The sequence below is a fragment of the Carcharodon carcharias genome, chromosome 5 (genome assembly GCF_017639515.1).
Source record: "Carcharodon carcharias isolate sCarCar2 chromosome 5, sCarCar2.pri, whole genome shotgun sequence".
Lineage (NCBI taxonomy): Eukaryota > Metazoa > Chordata > Chondrichthyes > Lamniformes > Lamnidae > Carcharodon > Carcharodon carcharias.
The window spans coordinates 50,425,452-50,443,921 of NC_054471.1; the positions used below are offsets into that span (position 1 = coordinate 50,425,452).

At 42.7% G+C, this 18,470-nt stretch overlaps 1 protein-coding gene across 4 annotated transcripts; it reads left to right on the forward strand.

The window, feature by feature from the left end:
- The first annotated feature begins 2,816 nt into the window (after window positions 1-2,816).
- Window positions 2,817-16,588, forward strand: bend3 (BEN domain containing 3). Of its 4 annotated transcripts, none has more exons than XM_041187488.1 (5): window positions 2,853-2,951; window positions 3,812-3,949; window positions 4,300-4,368; window positions 12,018-12,220; window positions 14,119-16,588. In XM_041187488.1, the coding sequence occupies exons 3-5, from the start codon at window positions 4,320-4,322 to the stop codon at window positions 16,369-16,371; spliced, it is 2,505 nt and encodes an 834-aa protein (XP_041043422.1). In that variant the 5' UTR covers window positions 2,853-2,951; window positions 3,812-3,949; window positions 4,300-4,319; the 3' UTR covers window positions 16,372-16,588. The 4 variants fall into 4 exon arrangements, with proteins under 4 accessions (XP_041043423.1, XP_041043424.1, XP_041043422.1 ...); XM_041187487.1 differs by having other exon boundaries at window positions 4,313-4,368; XM_041187489.1 differs by lacking the exon at window positions 3,812-3,949 and having other exon boundaries at window positions 2,817-2,951; window positions 4,313-4,368.
- The last annotated feature ends 1,882 nt before the right edge of the window (window positions 16,589-18,470 follow it).

Genomic DNA, 18,470 nt, shown 5'->3' on the forward strand with positions numbered 1-18,470 from the left:
ACAAAATTATGAGAGGCATAGACAGGGTAGATAGGAAGAAACTTTTCTGCGTAGAGGAGGGGTCAATAACCAGGGGGCATAGATTTCAGGGAAGGGACAGAAGGTTTACAGGGGATTTGAGAAAATTCTTTTTCACCCAGAAGATAAGGGGTATCTGGAACTCACTGCCTGAAAGGGTGGTAGAGGCGTGAACCCTCACAACTTTTAAGTAGTATTTAGATGAACACTTGAAATGCCATAGCATACAGGGCTATCGGCTGGAAAATGGGATTAGAGTAGGTAGGGGCTTGATGACTGGCATAGACACGATAGGCCAAAGAGCCTCTTTCTATGATGTAAAACTCTATTGATTCTATGACACTAGTTACCCTCCACACATTATGTAGGAGACCTTTAGTTGTGTGGCCTAGATAGTAGGTATCAGGAGGCTTCTTCACTTCCATTCAGCACAGTTGAGATTGTCAGATTGAGCAGTTTCACATTGACATATGCCTCAAACTGTTATTAGTGCAGTGATTTATACCTAGGCATCTAAGATCTAGAACAAGATAATGACTCATATGTCTAATTGTGGTTGAGATTTAGTATTGTAATAATCAATACTTGTGATGAAGGTTTGTAAAGGCGGCCAACGTTGGTTTTTTTACATAATTATTAGAGTGTCAGCTGCAATGAAACTAGTTAAATAGGCCACAATGACCTTTGCTGGCTCCATATTTTTCTGACATTTTTGCACAAACCAATGTTGAATTTCAGACTATTCTAGCTATTTTTGTGATATGGGTTGAGATTGTTGGAGCTGTTAGTAGAAAACATTACCATAGATAGAGCTCTGCATTTCCTTTCTTCAGCAGTGAAGGGAAATTTGAGGTTGGCCATCACAAAAATCAATCTTGTGCTCAGGAAAACAAAATTATGTAGACCAAACATTTCTAATCTGATTTATATGACAATATAGTGCATCTGATATGAGCTTTGTGCTAAGCGAGCAACTGTCCCACTGAAACCGTTTAGTGATAGCAAGGGGTGCACTTAGTTCTTGGTATACCTGCACGATTTAGAAATTGGGTCCGATTTTAAAAAATCCATTCACCGATTCTCTACCCCCTCAGTTTTCTGCCCTTTCTGTAGGTGGCGATTGATGCTGGCTTACAGTTGGATGGACACCTGCCTCTTGGTTCTTCACCAAGTTCAAATGTAACCTCTTTTCTATTTTTCCTTAGTTCTGTTGAAGAGTCATATGGACTCGAAACATTAACTGTGTTTCTCTCTGCAGATGCTATCAGACCTGCTGAGTTTTTCCAGGTATTTTTGTTTTTGTTTCAAATGTAACATATGTGGGCCTAAACAATGAAGTGCAAAGAAGCCATTTTCACCATTGAAGATATCAAAGCAAGAGTCAACCCTGACCGCATCTTCTGTTCACTATCATGCACCATAACCCTTCCTCAGCCTTGAGATTTATCCCGACTGTGTTGTGTAATTCACTGCCATACAGACCGTGAATTATCCCATGAAACCATCATTTTTTTTGTATATCACATATAAAAGGTCTTTTCCATTTCGTTGTTATTGGTAGATTTAATAGCGAAGTAAAATAAAATTTGAATTATAATTGAAAAATAAAGTATCCCGCTTTCGCCAGGATGTTTAAAAAATGCAGAGAGAGAATAACCCTAAAACATGCAGTTCAGATCGATTAAGAGTGAAGTGCTTGCTCGTGACGGTCACTGCCTCCTACTGTAGCCTCACTTTCCCTTTGCTGACTGTCACCACATTGCTCGCTATAAATTTACATACGGAACGTTATAAATATATGCGTGCTTTGCTGAAGTTTTATTTTGTTCCGGTCATCATCCACGTTTATATGTATTTTGGTCTATCCCTTTCACTTTGTGATTAAACCAGTTGCGGGATTTCTCCATAGTTTGTTTCCTCTCACCAACTTTCCCCTCCCCCTCATTCTTCCAGGTTTTTTTTCCACATAAAACAAGAATAACTTTTGCTTTTAGGATGCCCCAGATAAAAGTGAGAGCAAAGTAAGATCGGCAGCTAAACATCAGCCCGCGTTTATTGTAGGAAAAGGGATTGCACTGAAACACATTGCTGTCTCCTGAATCTGCAGTGCCCGTTCTGCACTGGAAATCTGGCTTCCTCTTGTTTCAAACAGCTTCGTGTTTTTCCCCCGCTGAAGGGTGAAATTAAAATAATACCAATAAACCCTTCTTGCTAACGCAGTGACTCCGATATTGCATTTCCACCAACTCCTTGTCGCTCCTCTTTCTGTGCCGCTCCTGTTTCTCGATCCTTTTATTCCCCCCAATCCTTTCCTTTCTCCCTCTTTCCCTGTCCTCTTGTGTTCCTCTTTTCCCTCACCCTTCTCTCTCTGTCTTCTCGTGTTTCCTGCTTACTTCCTCTCTCTCGTCTCTCCTTTCTCCGCCCGTTTCTCTCTTTTCTCTGGTGTTTCTCTCTCTGCCCTTTCGTATTTCTCTTCTTCCTCCCTCCGTCTCTCTCTCTCTCACCTGTTTCGCTCTCAGGACACTGGTATTTTGCTTCCTCTCGTGATTCTCCTATTTTCTCCCCCCCCCCCCCTCTCTCTCACTTGCCCTTTTCTCCTCTAGTGTTTCTGTTTTCTCCTCCCCACTCTGTCCTCTTGTATTTCTCTCGCTCCTCTTTCCCTCTGCCCGTTCCTCCCCGCATCTCTCTCTCTCGCCTCTCGTGTTTCTCTTCTCTCTCTGTCCAATCTCGCGTTTCTCTCTCCTCCCTTTCTTTTCTCCCTCTCGCCTGGCTGCGGAAATGACACAAAGTCACGTCACGGAGCGGACACCCGGAGTCAAAAAACACGGCTCCATTTTCCACAGGCGGCCGGGCAGCGGGGCTGAGCGGAGCGGAGGCAGTGGGCTCAGGTAGCTGGGGCTCACTCCGCCCGCAGCGCCAGAGGCACGGGGCAGGTAAGGGTGAGGCGGCGCACACTGCGCTCTTTCACAAATCATATTTTTTTTTTTTAAAAAAGCAGCTTTTGAGTGCGGTGGGGTGGCTGAAAGAAAAGCCCAGATTTAATCTGCCAGAGATAGTTATCATCGATCAAGGGCAAACTCTGCCTCTGGAGAAGGGTCATGGCGCCACGCTGTACGTGTCCAAAAGCCGGCGTGCTTTCTCTCGCCTAACAACTGCTGCATGCTGTTGGGAGCTGAGGGAATTGTTTTCCCTTCTCTCTCATTATAAGTTTTGCGAGAATGATTGGTGATTTCACAGTTGTGTACAGCCTCTTCTCCCTGTCTTTCAGGCTCGGGAGGCTCATGAATTTAATGCAATAAGCAGTGGACAGGGGTTTTTTTTTTCGCTTCCCCCCCCCCTCTTTGAGTTGTGTCCCTATAGGTTTCAATTGGGTGGAGGCACAGCGCCTCCACAGGATCACCGACCCTGGGCCCCCAATGTCAGGCACATGGCAAACCCATACAACTCAGATTTATTGGAGTGACGTCGGTGACTTTTTTTTTCTTGCCAACTCCCCAATCCCCTTCCACATATTACCCATACCAAGTGCTGTGGCTGAAGAAGGTGACATTGCATCACACCAAATGTCACAGAGTGTTTCCAACGTCAAAATAAAAGTTTCTTTTGGAAGTGTTGACCTCCCTTCTCAGATTGGGTGCACCTCTGCACCTTCCCACTTCTCTCAATGCAGTCGTTTCTTTTACTTTGCGAAAATATTGAAAAGAAATGTGGTAGGGAAGCTAATTGCGCTCGACCCCAGCTGCCCAGAATGCCAACTTCCATTGATTTTATTTCTGTTAATAACATTACTTAGCTTCTATCGAGTGCATGGAAGCCCTTTTCTACAGAAAATTTCTTGGAATAATCACAATGTGAGCAGAAGCTTCGACGGCAGCAGATATTTCATGAATGTCAACAGTTTCATTTTGTTCAAATGGCGAAAATAAAATAGGTACGTTTTACAAGATAATTAAAAAGTAGCTGTGTGTTCTTTAAGAAGTGAGTTCATGTAACACCTAGTCTGGAAAATGGAGAGACATTGAGCATAAGTGGCTCAATTCTTCCTCAGATTTTTGTAATTCACTTTGGCAGACTAAAAGTTGTGCAAGAAAGTGTGTGCTTAATCCCTAGGCTGAATTAACTGTTGAATGAATTATCCCCAGGAAACTGATAAATCCAAAAGGGATTATATGAGGCAAGAACGATTGAATGTATAGCTTTGTTAGCTGTTAATCCAGAAAGCTTTATTGATTGTTAATCACATACATTTAATATGGAACTTATTTGTGTTTAACTGTACAGTTCTTTATTCCAGATAGACAATGAACACTTCAGTCAGTAAGGAAGAAGAGTTTGAAAAAGGAGCATATGGTAAATTCCTTTATAATAAATATTCTTGGTGGGAGGAGATAAGGCCTTCTTGATGTAATGTGATTCATGCCGCACACACGTAAGACACAGATTAGCAGACTGCTTGAACACGATGTGGACAAAGATTATGAGAGAAGCACGGACTTACTCTGCAGCGGGAACTTGAATGGTTTTATTTTCTGCTCGTTTCTTTTTTAATGGCTCCTGACAACTTCTGTAGTTTCACTAATGTTTCTTCATACTAACTGGCTATCCAGTGCCTGCCAGATGGACAAATGGTGTAGTAACACTTTGGTAGCATAAATGCAGCTTACAATTTAACTTATAATTGGCAGGCACCTAAACCTAATGTTCTGCAGTGAGACAGGGTTAACAAATGTAGAAAAGGAGCCTCTGGGAAGGGCAATTAGAATATGATAAATTTTATACTGAGTTTGAGAATGATTTGGTCAAGTATGAAACTAGGATCTTAAATCTGAACAAGGCAAACCCTGTAGGTTTGAGAGGCAAACCCTGTAGGTTTGAGAGGCAAATATTAGGTCTAAAATACTATGTTTCCTAGTTGGTAGATGGACTACAAAATTATCTTGAATGCATTCCATGAACTTGTTCTCCTCACTATTACTACAAATTTGGTTTACGTAGTCTATATGCAGATTAAAATCCCCCAGGATTACTGTATTATCCATGTTACACGCACTTCTAATTTCTTAATATATACTCTGCCCTACACTACAACAACTGTTAGGGGTCTATAAGCTACTTCTACCACAGTTTCTTAGCTCCACCAAAACTGATTCTACATCTTCATTTTCTAAGCTAATATTCTCTCTCTTTACTACTTTATCCCATCTTTTATTACCAAGCTTCCTCATTTTCCATTTTGCCAGTCTTTCCTGTAAGTCAGGCATCCTGAAATGTTTAGTTAACCACATTTCTGAAATGGCTATTAAGTAACTACTAGTGTTCCATTACCTTTGTTAAGCTGCCTGTCCCTTTCCTTGTGCCACTTTGCTTATTTTTACCCAAGTCACTTTGTTGTACCACCTTGATGTTTCTTGTTCCTGCTTTTCAGTTTAACCTTTGTGGAATCTTCCCATGCTGCCCTACCAGATTCATGACATTCTACTGTCTGTTGTTTTAACAAAGGTGTTAACCCATTTAAAATAAACAGGTTAATGACTGCATTCAGAATAGCAAAGGAGGAAAGCTGTGGGCGTTAAGTGCTCATTCATCAGTATTATCAACGGTAATTCCAAGGCAACAACCTGAAGATTACCATTAGATGAACAACAGAGATGAGTTAGAGAAGAATATTTTTCATAGGAGGGTTATTTAATCATGGAGTGTTTTAAAACAAGTGGCTATTAAGGCAGAAAAGGAAGAATTTAAAAAGATATCAGAAAAAGGAGCAGGGAAATGGAATTAAGGTAATAACTCCTATTGAGAGTTAGCACAGGCACAGCCCAGTGAGGCAAATGACTTCCTTCTGTGCTGTAATTTCCACGATTGTGTTAAGGAGCATATCCTGGGCTCTACAAGTCCAATATACTACTGCATTTCCTTTAAAATGGACCTCATGTAGCTTAGGGTTTGGTTACTCCCATGCATGCTGGACAATGATTTACTTGGTTTGTTATTTGTAGCAACATTGTAAATGTCCTCTTTGTACAATATTAACTTTTTTGTTACAATTTCTTTAATAATGGGAACCATTTACTGGATTTAGTTTCCTTATGGGCCAAACTACTAAAAAACTTCTAAAATATATTATTAATTATAATACGCCTGTTACCCCAATGGAAAATGCCCTTCTGAGAGACGCTAAACCTCCAGTGACATATGTATTCATGCAACCTGGTAAAACTAGATGATAATTAACAATAAATTAATGAAAGGGGATTAAATTTATCCAGTTGAGGAGTATCCCCATTATTGTTCCTTCAGGCATATTCTGATAAATTATTTATTTGCAAAATCATCTAGCAAGTGTTCTAAACAGCATATCGCTGTAGAAATAACGAACCTTTCCAACGCTAGGATAAATACCACTGTTGTCAAATAGTCATATGAGAAGAACTTTTTAAAAAATCAATTCTTCACAATCCTAGAACTATAGAGAAACAATCCCTTTCTTGCAGAGGAATAGAACTGAATGATAAGAGAAATATTATTGTGCTACAATGCTACACTAAAAATTGTATACTTAGGACCTCCTATTTTATCACAGGCTCTCGAAGGTGGCTTCAGGCGGTTGTTATGGTTTGTAAGACCTGTGCATCTTTTAAAAAAATTCTTCTTCTGTTTATCCCTCCTCTTTACGTTAAAATGCTTCTTTCTCAAAGTCCAAACCCTCCCACTGGTCAGGAGGTACAATGCCAGACTACTCTTTTCAATGGCAGCCTGGGGCCTCAACTTTTTACAATTTTAGATAAATGACTTGGATGAAGGGACTGAAGGAATGGTTGCAAATTTGCTGACGACACAAAGATAGATAGGAAAGTAAATTGTGAAGAGGACATAAGGATGCTACAAAGTGACACAGATCGGTTAAGTGAGTGGGAAAAAATCTGGCAAATGGAGTATAATGTGGGCAAACGTGAAATTGTCCATTTTGGCAGCAAGAATAAAAAAGAAGCTTATCTAAATGGTAAGAGGCTTGTATCCACTGAAGTTTAGCAGAGTAAGAGGCAGCCTTTAAGACCCTGAGGGGTCTTGACAGGGCGGATGTAGAGAGGATGTTTCCTCTTGTGGAAGAATCTAGAACTAGGGGTCACTGTTTAAAAATAAGCAGTTGCTCATTTAAGACAGAGATGAGGAGAAATTTTTTCTCTGAGGGTTGTGAGTCTTTGGAACTCTCTTCCTCAAAAGGCGATGGAAGTAGAGTCTGAATATTTTTAAGGCAGAACTAGATAGATTCTTGATTAACAAGGGGGTGAAGCATTAACAGGGGTAGGCAGGAATGTGGGGTTGAGGTTACAATCAGATCAGCCATGATCTTATTGAACAGCGGAGCAGGCTTAAAGGGCTGAGTGACCTACTCTTGCTCCTAATTCGTACGTTTGTACCAATGATCCCCTTCCTCAATGATGGAGGAGCCCAGCACATCAATGCAAATGCTAAGGGTGAAGCATTTGCTACAATCTTCAGCTAGAAGTGCCAAGTACATAATCCATCTCGGCCTTCTCTGGAGGTCCCCAGCATCACAGATTCCAGTCTTTAGCCAGTTTGATTCACTCCACATGATATCAAGAAATGGCTGAAGGCACTGGATACTGCAAAGGCTATGGGCCCTGACAATATTCCAGCAATAGTACTGAAGGCTTGTGCTCCAGAAATTGCTGTGCCCTTAGCCAAGCTGTTCCAGTACAGCTACAACATAGGCATCTACCCAGCTATGTGGAAAATTGCCCAGGTATGTCCTGTACACAAAAAGCAGGACAAGTTCAACACAGCCAATTAGAGTCCCATCAGTCAACCCTCGATCATCAGTAAAGTAGTGGAAGGGGTTATCAACGGTGTTATCAGGCGGCACTTGCTTTGCAATAACCTGCTCACTGACACCCAGTTTGGGTTCCGCCAGGGCCACTTAGCTCCTGAACTCATTACAGCCTTGGTTCAAACAAGGACAAAAGAGCTGAGCTCCCAAGGTGAAGTGAGAGTGACTACCCTTGACGTCAAGGCAGCATTTGACCAAGTGTGGCATCAAGGAGCCCTAGCAAAACTGGAGTCAATGGGAATCAGGGGAAAATCTCAGCTGGTTGGAGTCATACCTAGCACAAAGGAAGATGTGGTTGTTGGAGGTCAGTCATCTCAGCTCAGGGACATCACTGCAGGAGTTCCTCAGGGTAGTGTCCTTGGCCCAACCATCTTCAGCTGTGTCACCAATGACCTTCCTTTATCATAAGGTCAGAAGTGGGGGATGTTTGCTGATAGTTGCACAATGTTCAGTACCATTCGCGACTCCTCAGATACTGAAGCAGTCCATGTCCAAATGCAGCAAGACCTGGACAACATCCAGGCTTCGGCTGACAAGCGGCAAGTAACATTGGTGCCACACAAGTGCCAGGCAATGACCATCTCCAACAAGAGAGAATCCAGTCATCACCCCTTGATGTTCAATGGCATTACCATCACTGAATCCCCCACTGTCAACATCCTGGGGTTATCATTAACCAGAAACTGAACTGGACTAGCCAGATAAATACTGTGGCTACAAGGGCAGGTCAGAGGCTAGGATGAGTAGCCCCTGACTCCTCAAAGCCTGTCCACCATCTACAAGGCACAAGGAGTCAGGAGTGTGATGATATACTGTCCACTTGCCTGGGTGAGTGCAGCTCCTACAACACTCAAGAACCTTGACACCATCCAGGACAAAGCAGCCCGCGTGATTGGCACCACATCCACAACCGTTCACTCCCTGCACCACCGACACACAGTAGTAGCAGTGTGTACCATCTACAAGATGCACTGCAGGAATTTGCCAAGGCTCCTTCAACAGCACTTTCCAAACCCATGACCACTACCATCAAGAAGGACAAGGACAGCAGATAGATGGGAACACCACCACCTGGAAGTTCCCCTCCAAGTCACTCACCATCCTGACTTGGAAATATATCGCCGTTCCTTCACAGTTGCTGGGTCAAAATCCTGGAACTTCCTTCATAACAGCACTCTGGGTGTACCTACACCACATGGACTGCAGCGGTGCAAGAAGGCAGCTCACCACCACCTTCTCAAGAGTAATTATGAAATGGGCAATAAATGCTGGCCCAGCCAGTGAAGCCCACATCCCCTAAATGAATTTTAAAAAAGTCCCTGCTGTATTGTTGTATATTGTCTCATGAAGATGTCTTGAGGTTTTGTATGGTTGAACAATAGCTGTGTATTAATAACACATAACTGTATAACTATATACAGGATACAGTCCTGACTTGGTGCTATTGCTATGGGCAATAAATGCTGGCCCAGCCAGCGAAGCCCACATCCCGTGGATGAATAAAAAAAAAATGAACCTTGTGGTTTTATTCTTTTAGTAAATACCTGGGTTTTCCAATTCTATAAAAAAAACAAACATGCCATTGGTCTGCACCAAGATCATAACAGTTGGGTGTCTCATCCAGGATCATAACAATCAGGAGTCTTGTCCAGGATTGTAAACAGTTATGGTGGGGGAAATATCAACTTTTGTGTATTTTCCAGTTGCAGTCACCTGATAGCTACCAGAAACAGAAGTCCTGTCTGACTTTCCATCCCTGTCCAGGGAACAACATTATAGCTGTCATGGTGTCATTCAAGCCAAAATCAGCCAACTTAGCACAGGCAGTGATGGCACTTCAAATTCCCTTGCTCTGCTTGGCTTAGTACCACCTTATGTGGGGTGTTTAACCATTCATTTGTCACATCTGTAAATAAAGCTCCTAAAATCTGAAATTGTGCTTCCATCATCTAAAAGTAATATTGCAGGTATCCTTCCCAGAGTCCAAAATCTGCTCTTAGTCTATTGAGTAGCAGAGTAGAATTAGCCTTGCCTTCCACACACTAAATGCTTGGGTTGGGGGGCTCAAGAGGAATGTTTCTGACAGTAAGACATGCAGGTCTGGGCAAAATTTACACCTTCAGGAACTCCATTACATCAGACCAAAGTGATTTATAACCAAGGGCAATCTCAAAAAAGTTCCTTCTGTGCCACTGCTCAGATTGGAAAGTAGCTAATGTAACAACTGTATTCAGGAAAGGAGGGAGACAGAAAGCAGGAAACTTTGGTCAGTTAGCCTAACCCTGTCATAGGAAAAATGATCGAATCCATTATTAAGGAGTTTATAGCAGAACATGTAAAAAATCATAATGCGCTAAGGCAGTGTCAACATGGCTTTGTGAAAGGGAAGTTGTGTTTGACTAATTAATTAGAGTTCTTTGAGGAAGTAACAAACAAGGTGGATAAAGGGGAATCTGTAGATGTAGGTGTACTTGCATTTTCAAAGGGCATTCGGTAAGGTGTCACATCAAAGGTTATGAGAGAAAATAAGAGCTCATGGTGTAGGAGAAAACATATTAGCATGGATAGAGGATTGGTTAGCTAACAGAAAACAGATTTGGGATAAATGGGTCTTTTTCAGGTTGGCAGGATGTGACTAGTGGAGTGCCACAGGGATCAGTGCCGGGGCATTAACTATTTACAATCTACATCAATGACTTGGATGAAGGGACAGAAGGTATGGTTGCTAAGTTTGAAGATGACACAAAGATAGGTAGGAAAGTAAGTTATGAAGAGGACATGAGTATACAGAGGGGCATTGATCGGTTAAGTGAATGGGCAAAAAATTGGCAGTTGGAGTGTAATGTGGAAAAATATGAACTTATCCACCTTGCCAGGAAGAATAGAAAAGCAGCATATTATTTAAGTGGAGAGAGACTTCAGAACCCTGCAGTACAGAGAAATCCAGAAGTCCTGGTACATGAATCACAAAAAGTTAGTATGCAGGTGCAACAAATAATTAGGAAAGCAATGGAATGTTGTCATTTATTGCAAGGGAATGGAATGTAAAAGTAGGGAAATTTTGCTACAGCTGTACAGGGCTTTAGTGAGATCATACCTTGAGTACTGTGTACAATTTTGGTCCTAACTTAAGAAAGGATAAAATTGCATTAGAAGCAGTTCAGAGAAGGTTCACTTGACTGACTCCTGGTATGAAGAGATTATCTTATGAAGAAAAGTGGAATAGGTTGGATCTATACCCGTTGGAGTTTAGAAAAATGAGAGGCATTGAAACATACAAGATCCAGAGGGGACTTGACAAAGTATATGCTAGGTAGTTGTTTCCACTTATGGGCAAGACCAGTACTAGGGGCCGCAGTTTTAAAATAGAAGGTCTCCCATTTAGGATGGAGATGAGAATTTTTCTCTCTCAGAGGGCCATTAGTCTGTGGTATTGGCTTCCTCAGAGAGCAGTGGAGGCTGGGTCATTGAATATATTCAAGGCTGAGTTAGATTTTTCACAGACAAGGGAGTCAAATATCATGGGGAGCAGACAGGAAAGTGGAGTTGAGGCCACATTCAGATAGCTATGATGGTATCAATTGGTTTAGGAGGCTCGAGGGGCTGAATGGCCTAATGCTTTCCTAATTCATATGTTCGTATGTATGTATATCTGTATGCTTCTCCAGTTACTGGATGAGTTCTTAGCCCCAATCTAAGATATTGTATTTGAACATTAAACCATTCAAAGTATTTTGACCTGAATGAGCATAAGCATCAACACATTAGCACAGACATGCCTGTATCTTGTGCATTCAAAACTATATCTCTGGGTCGGTGCTCCTTACAATTCTTAAAGCTTTAAGTTAATTGCTGAATTGCATTTATATAAAGTTAATAAATTTTGAAACTAAGTCCTTGCTTTTCACACTAAAGAGGCATGGTTATCAATTGCTTAAATCTGTAAATATCTAAAGTACTGAGGTTTTCTGAACATCTTTCTGATTTTACTCTGGTGTCCAAGTCAACTACAGTTTTGTTCACAGGAAACAGGTAGAGCTAAATAAAGCTTGAATTCAGATTAAGCTTGAACTGAGAAATCAATTAATGCTATTATCGTATTGTGGGAAAAAATAACTTGATAGCTTTATGTTTTCCTCTCCCCTCACAGCGATAAAGGTCAATATTGACAGGGTCAAAGCAGAAATTAGCACCAAAGAAGATGATGTGGGTGGCTCCAGTCCAGATAGAGCTGCAGAGCCCAATTGTGTGCAGGATACAGCAAAACGAAAGCAGATACAGAATGGTTCTGGTAAGATGACTCCAGAATACGAGAGTCCCATCATCTGTAAAAGGAGAAGGATTATCTGTGAGGTAAATATCATCTACACTGCAGTATTTTCTGATGCATACAAAGACCTTTTAGCCTTTCTTTGGAATAATACAATATAATTCTTTATTCCAACAAAACACATTGTTTAAATGTAATTCATCTATATGTAATTATATTTTAATGTGCTTTAACTTAGGGCCACAGGGGTTCTAGGCTTTGGAATACTGATGCACTTTAGTGTGCTGTGGTAGAATGCGGGTTTGATTCCCCTTTTTATAAGTTCTTGAAGTGCATGCCTGCAGACTGGAACTGGACAACCTAGCTCTGATTTTCATGGGCCACTGCTGTACACCTCTCAGGAACTGGCTTGGAGCAGCAAAAGTTGGACAGGTTACTTCCACGGTGCACTTGCCCATTATCAGTATATGGTCCAATGAGGTATAGGGGCTGGTAAGTGGTAAGTATTATTCATGCAACATAAATGTCAGGCAATGACCATCTCCAAGAGAGACAGTCTCATCATCTCCTCTTGACTTTCAGTGGAGTTGACAACACTTAATTCTCTTCCATCGACATTCTAGGGTTTACCATTGACAGAAACTTAACTGGACAAGCCTTATAAATGCTGTGGCTACAAGAGTAGGTCAGATGCTTGGAATTCTGCAGTGGGAACTCACCTCCTGACTCCCCAAATCCTTTCCACCATCTACCAAGGCACAAGTCAGGAATGTGATGGAATACTTGCTGCCTGCCTGGATGAGTGCAGCTCTAACAAATAGTAAAAAGCTGAGCACCGTCCAGGACAAAGCTGCCATCTTGATTTACATCCCATTCAGCACCTTAAGCATTCTCCCCCTCCACCACTGATGCACAATGACAGCAGTGTGTACCATCTAAAAGATGCACTGCAGCCAAGGCTCCCTCGGCAGCATCTTCCAAACCTGCAACCTCTACCACCTAGAAGGACAAGGGCAGCAGATGCATAGGAACACCACCACCTGCAAGTTCCTTTCCAAGTCAGGATGGTATATGACAATCATGTACCATACTGACATGGAACTATATCGTCGTTCCTTCACTGTTGCTGTGTCGAAAACCTCCAACCCTCTCCCGAACAGCATTGTGGGTGTCCCTGCACCATAAGGACTGCATCAGCTCAAGCAGGTAGCTTACCATCACCTTCTCAAGGGCAGTTAGGGATGGGCAACAAATGCTGGCCCAGCCAGTGATGCCACATTCCATGAACGAATTTAAAAAAAGGGATTATATTTTATTCAAAAGAAATGCTAACACTGCAGTACAATATTCTTATTTTATCTTCATTCTCATCAAGTTGATGAATGTTCATTTTGGGAAATGGAACTCTTCCCTTTTCAGGATTCATAGGTCAGGTGTGGCACAGCCAAATGCAATGTTAAGCTGCCTCTGTTTGCCTCAACCTTAGCTCTTCTGAAGAAGAGTCATTTTGAACTCTAAACATTAATTCTATTTCTCCCTCCATAGATGCTGCCAGTCTGGCTGAGTTTTTCTAGCACTTTCTATTTTTAATTTAGACCCCCAGCATCCACAGTATTTTGCGTTTGTCTCAACAGAGTAGATATTTGGCAAATTTATTTTAAAGAAACACTGAGTGAATTACTCAGTTCTTCCCCTCTCTGTAATTAGTGTAGTTGGATTGTTATTCAGTGGAATAGAAATTAGTCTTTTTACCCCAGATATAATGTAAGTGCCCACCATACCAATTTAGCAGTGGCATAGCCTGTCTCCAATCTGTTCAAATTGAATATCATTTAAACAAAGTAAGTAGAAAAATGTAGGGAAACATTTGCTATTGGTTTATGATATAGAGATAGTGCAATATCTATGAGGAGCAGATACATTTGCTTGTATTCTCTTGCTGTGCAATTTTCACTAAATATGTTGCACTTTGTGTTTTAAGGATAGGTTTGCAAATCTAAATGGCATAGACGCTGCAGTATCTTCCCAGGGAAACTCAGATGACACAAGCAAAGTAAAGGAGGCCACTGCAGATTTGTTGGTGGAAAATGAAGATGTTCCTCAGGACAAGCCGTCGTACAGGAAGCCACTATATAGCATCTCGCACAAAATATCAGATCGGCGAAACGCACAACCTGTGGATCAGCACACATCCGTTGAGGTGTCAGATAGAGTTTACCTCAACAGTCTCTTACAACAACGAAATCTTACCGACACCCGCAAGAGTTACCCTTCTGCCTTGCCAGCCCATGCGGCTGATGGTGATTCCACACTGTACTCATTAATCCATAAAATGTTTTTCACTCTCAACACTTTGAACTCTACCATGACCCAACTGCACAGCAAAATCGATTTGCTATCATTGGAGGTGAACAGAATTAAAAAGCACGTGAACCCCGGTGAATCAGTGGTAGAGTTCTTGCCACCCGCAGAGTACCAGCTCAACAATGCAGAACTTAAGCAGGTCCTAGACCAGAGCTCCTCTCCCGGAGACTTTGCCTGTCGGTTGCTTGTGCAGCTCTTTCCGGAACTCTTCACTGAAGACGAGGTCAGCAGGGGCTGCAATGCATGTGGCTCCACTTCTGAGAAGAAGCTGGACTCGCTCCATCTCCAGCTCATCAGAAACTACATTGAGGTCTGTTATCCGTCAGCCAGAAATAGCAACATCTGGCAGGTAGAATGTCTACCACAAGTAAGCGACTTTTTCAACAGGTTTTGGGCACAGAGGGAAATGGAGAGCAGTCAGCAGAACACCAAGGTGATCAGCTTTTATGAGGCGGACCATGTTGTGGAGCAGCCCCAGCCAAACTGCTACATTGACAACAACACGCAAGATGAAGGGCTGTCCTTGGATTCCTCCAGCAGTATGAACTCGGACTTGGTTTTGGAACCCCAGGAGATAAGCGAGTACTTGGATGAAGCTTCGTCCCCTGGGGAATTTGCGATTTTGCTGGTCCACAGGCTGTTTCCGGAGCTCTCTGACTTAAGATGTTTGGCGTCACAAACCAGCTGTTATGGTTCGTCTGTAAAACAGGCGCTTGATCCGCAGAGACTGCAGATTATCCGCAAATACGTAGAAATCTACTTTCCTGATGTGCAAGACGACAAGGTTTGGCTGCAACAGGTCATCCACAAGATGGATGAAGAGCTAGCGAGTATGAATTCTGATGGAAGTGAGTCTGATGTCTTCAGAAATGAAAGTCACTGTTCCCCGAATGTATCCATGGCTACGAGCAATGACAGCTGTGATTTCGATAAATCCACCCAAAAGTCCAAGAAAATCTGGCTCATGCCTGTTGATTTCAAAAGCCTTGTCGTACCCCCTCCAGACTTTGAAGTACCTTGCCCAGACTACATACTCAGCAAACAACAGTTAAAAAACATTTATGAGAGCAGCTTGTCCATTGGAAACTTTGCCTCCCGGTTGTTGGTGAGGTTGTTCCCTGAGCTCTTTACGCCTGAGAACCTGAGGAAGCAATATAATTGCAGTGGCTCTCTTGGCAAAAAGCAGCTGGACCCAGTCCGAATAAAGCTCATCAGGCACTATGTGCAGCTGATGTACCCCAGAGCCAAGTGCGACAAGGCGTGGAATCAGGAGTTTGTTTCAAAGCTGGATGAGAGGTGCCGCCGCAGAGACACTGAACAAAGGCGTGTTTATCAACAGCAGAGAAAGAAAACCATCGTCAGCACGGAAAAGGAAGAGCCTACAACTTCAGTGCAACCAGAGCCAGTCAAAATGGAAGCAGTCCTGCTAGCACCAGAGAGAACAGACCGGTACCATAGAAACTTTTGCAAAGTGGCACTTGATGAACTAACCGTGCCCACTCTTGATTTCCCAGTCCCAAATAAGCACCTGCTCTCTACTAAAGAGTTAAAGGAAATAGTGCAGGACAGCCTGTCAATTGGGAACTTTGCCGCACGACTTCTTGTCAGGATCTTTCCGGAGTTATTTACTTCTGAAAATCTCAGACTGCAGTACAACCATTCAGGCGCCTGTAACAAGAAGCAGCTGGATCCAGTCCGCTTAAGGCTCATTCGACATTACGTAGAAGCGGTTTATCCACGGGCCCGGAATGATCAAGTGTGGCACCTTGAATGCATACCAAGTATTGATGAGAGGTGTAGGAGGCCGGACAGGAGGAAGTCCAAGGTGTTGGGGAAGCCCAAGGATGAGAAAAATGAAACGTTCTCTTAGCACATTCCGGTTTAGGCAGGTTTACGGCAAAGTAGTGGCAAACGTGACGGTTACGACAGACGTAGATAAGCTAAAGATATGTTTTACAACTTAAAAAGAATCAAAAGTGCCAACTTAGAAAAGAGCACACACTGGGAGTTCTCACCCTTTATTTATTTCATGTGCAATTCATTACCTTCTGATCCCTACCCATGAATAAATGAATTATTTGATCTGGTGGAGAGTCTCCATACTGTTACTGTCACTGGAGAGAAAATGCTAAAGTAAAGCAAAAAGAAACTCTGCCCTGCTACTTTTTGTTTCTGTCAAAACAGGGGAAGGCTCTTTGCCATTCCTTATGTGTAGCAAACACGCCAAAAAGGGCTGACTTTAACCCTGGGTGGGAACTGGGTGACGAGGGGGTCAGTGAAGATGTAGGCCTTCTGGAGTGTGAGACCTGAGATGCTTTCACCCGACACTGACTCTTGCCGCAGCTGGTGGGCATGTTGCCAAAATTGGTGGGCCCCTAGTTGCTGGGGACCAATGGAAATGATCCCCAGCGAGAGAAGCTAGGATTTGGAGTGGGGAGGAGTGGGAATTTGATGAGTTTGTGATGAAAGCAGTCGGTGGTGAGGGGATGTAGTCTGGGTGGGGAGGACAAAGGTAGTATTGTGGGGCCAGGAGGAGACCTCTTTTAAAAAAAATCTTTTTAAAGTGGAACCTGGGCTTCCTGGAGCTTGGATCCTTACTGCTACCAGCTTATAGTAGCAGGTCAGAGACTAAAATAGCATGGCTGTCTCAATGACATCATAAGGTCCTGCCATATTTAAATTAGGTCCCACGCATCTAGGCTAGTCAGCTATCCTGCACCTGCATTCAGGAACGCATCAGGAAAACTGTGCAAACGCCCACCACCTTCCCCCCCACCCCCATCCCCATCCCCTGCCATCCTAACCCATTACCCACACATTTCTCACCAGGATGGAACAGGAATGGGATAGAAGTGATATAATTGGCCCTCTGCTGTTCAAAATGACTATTCCATAACCTGGTATATGGGCTGTTGTCATGTGTTTATTGCATTGACACTTCATTTCTAATGCCTGACTTCAAATCTAAGCCAGAGAGATAAAATGAACCTTCCTGCTCCCCAGGAGGGTGGGCAGATGAGCGGGAAAACCGCTCTCACTACTGCTGCAGTGGGCGTACAACAGCAGCCCGAGTTGACTTTCCCTCCGAAGAAGCCTGGCTTCTGCAGCTCCATCTGTGGAAAAACTGAGGCCAGGAACTCACCCAGTTCACCTCTCTGAGGCAGAATGTGTTAGTGTTTGCCATGTCCAGAAATATAAATCTATACTAAATGTACTGAATGTGAAGTAATGGTGCTGTTGTCCTACTGTGCACTGTCTGAGGGAACAACAGCTCCTCACTCCCAGCACATGCTCTCTGTTATTGTTGTGCAGAATTCTTTATTTTCTTTCATGGAGAAACAGTTTTTGATGGTGAGGGGCAATGTGATGTGATGAAAGTACTGGCTCACAGACTCGTGTTCCTGTGGCGATACAGAAGTGTGAAAGGCTGGTCTGGGAAAGCTGGTTTCCATAGAGATGCCAGTATGGGAGGCTAGACTGGCGATGCTCGTTTCCATGGAGACAACAGTGTGAGACGCTGGTCAAAGCTGCTTATTTCCATGGAGAATATGTGAGCTCCAATCTTTCATCCTGCTGAGCGCATGATTCAGAAGTTGCAGGTTTGCAAAGCAAAAGCAAATCCTGAAGGCTAAGGTGAAGAGAAATGCTGAAAACCATTTTAATATCTCATTAGGTCTCAGAAACATGAGTACTGGAACTATTTGTCATGAATTATCCACTGATCACTAGTCAATGACACCTATGCATTGACCAACTATTGTCACTGAGATACGATATCTGATGTAGGAAAAATAATGTTTTGAGAAACAAACTGCTGATTACTGAAATACTTGAATGTTTTCCAGGTTAACACTTTGTGGTTTGTGTTAGTGGTTTTACTCAGAAGGAGTATAATGAACAATTGAAAACACAGAAATTATTACATATCAAATCTCCGAGTGATTAGCCAACATATGTGAGATGAGTTGG

What these genes read in the sequence shown, in the direction of transcription:
- bend3 (XM_041187489.1), top strand. Translation starts at nt 4,320, where the DNA reads ATGAACACTTCAGTCAGTAAGGAAGAAGAGTTTGAAAAAGGAGCATAT. An exon ending in GTTTGAAAAAGGAGCATATG is followed by an intron (nt 4,369 to 12,017) that starts GTAAATTCCTTT and finishes CTCCCCTCACAG; the next exon opens with CGATAAAGGTCAATATTGAC. An exon ending in GGAGAAGGATTATCTGTGAG is followed by an intron (nt 12,221 to 14,118) that starts GTAAATATCATC and finishes TTGTGTTTTAAG; the next exon opens with GATAGGTTTGCAAATCTAAA.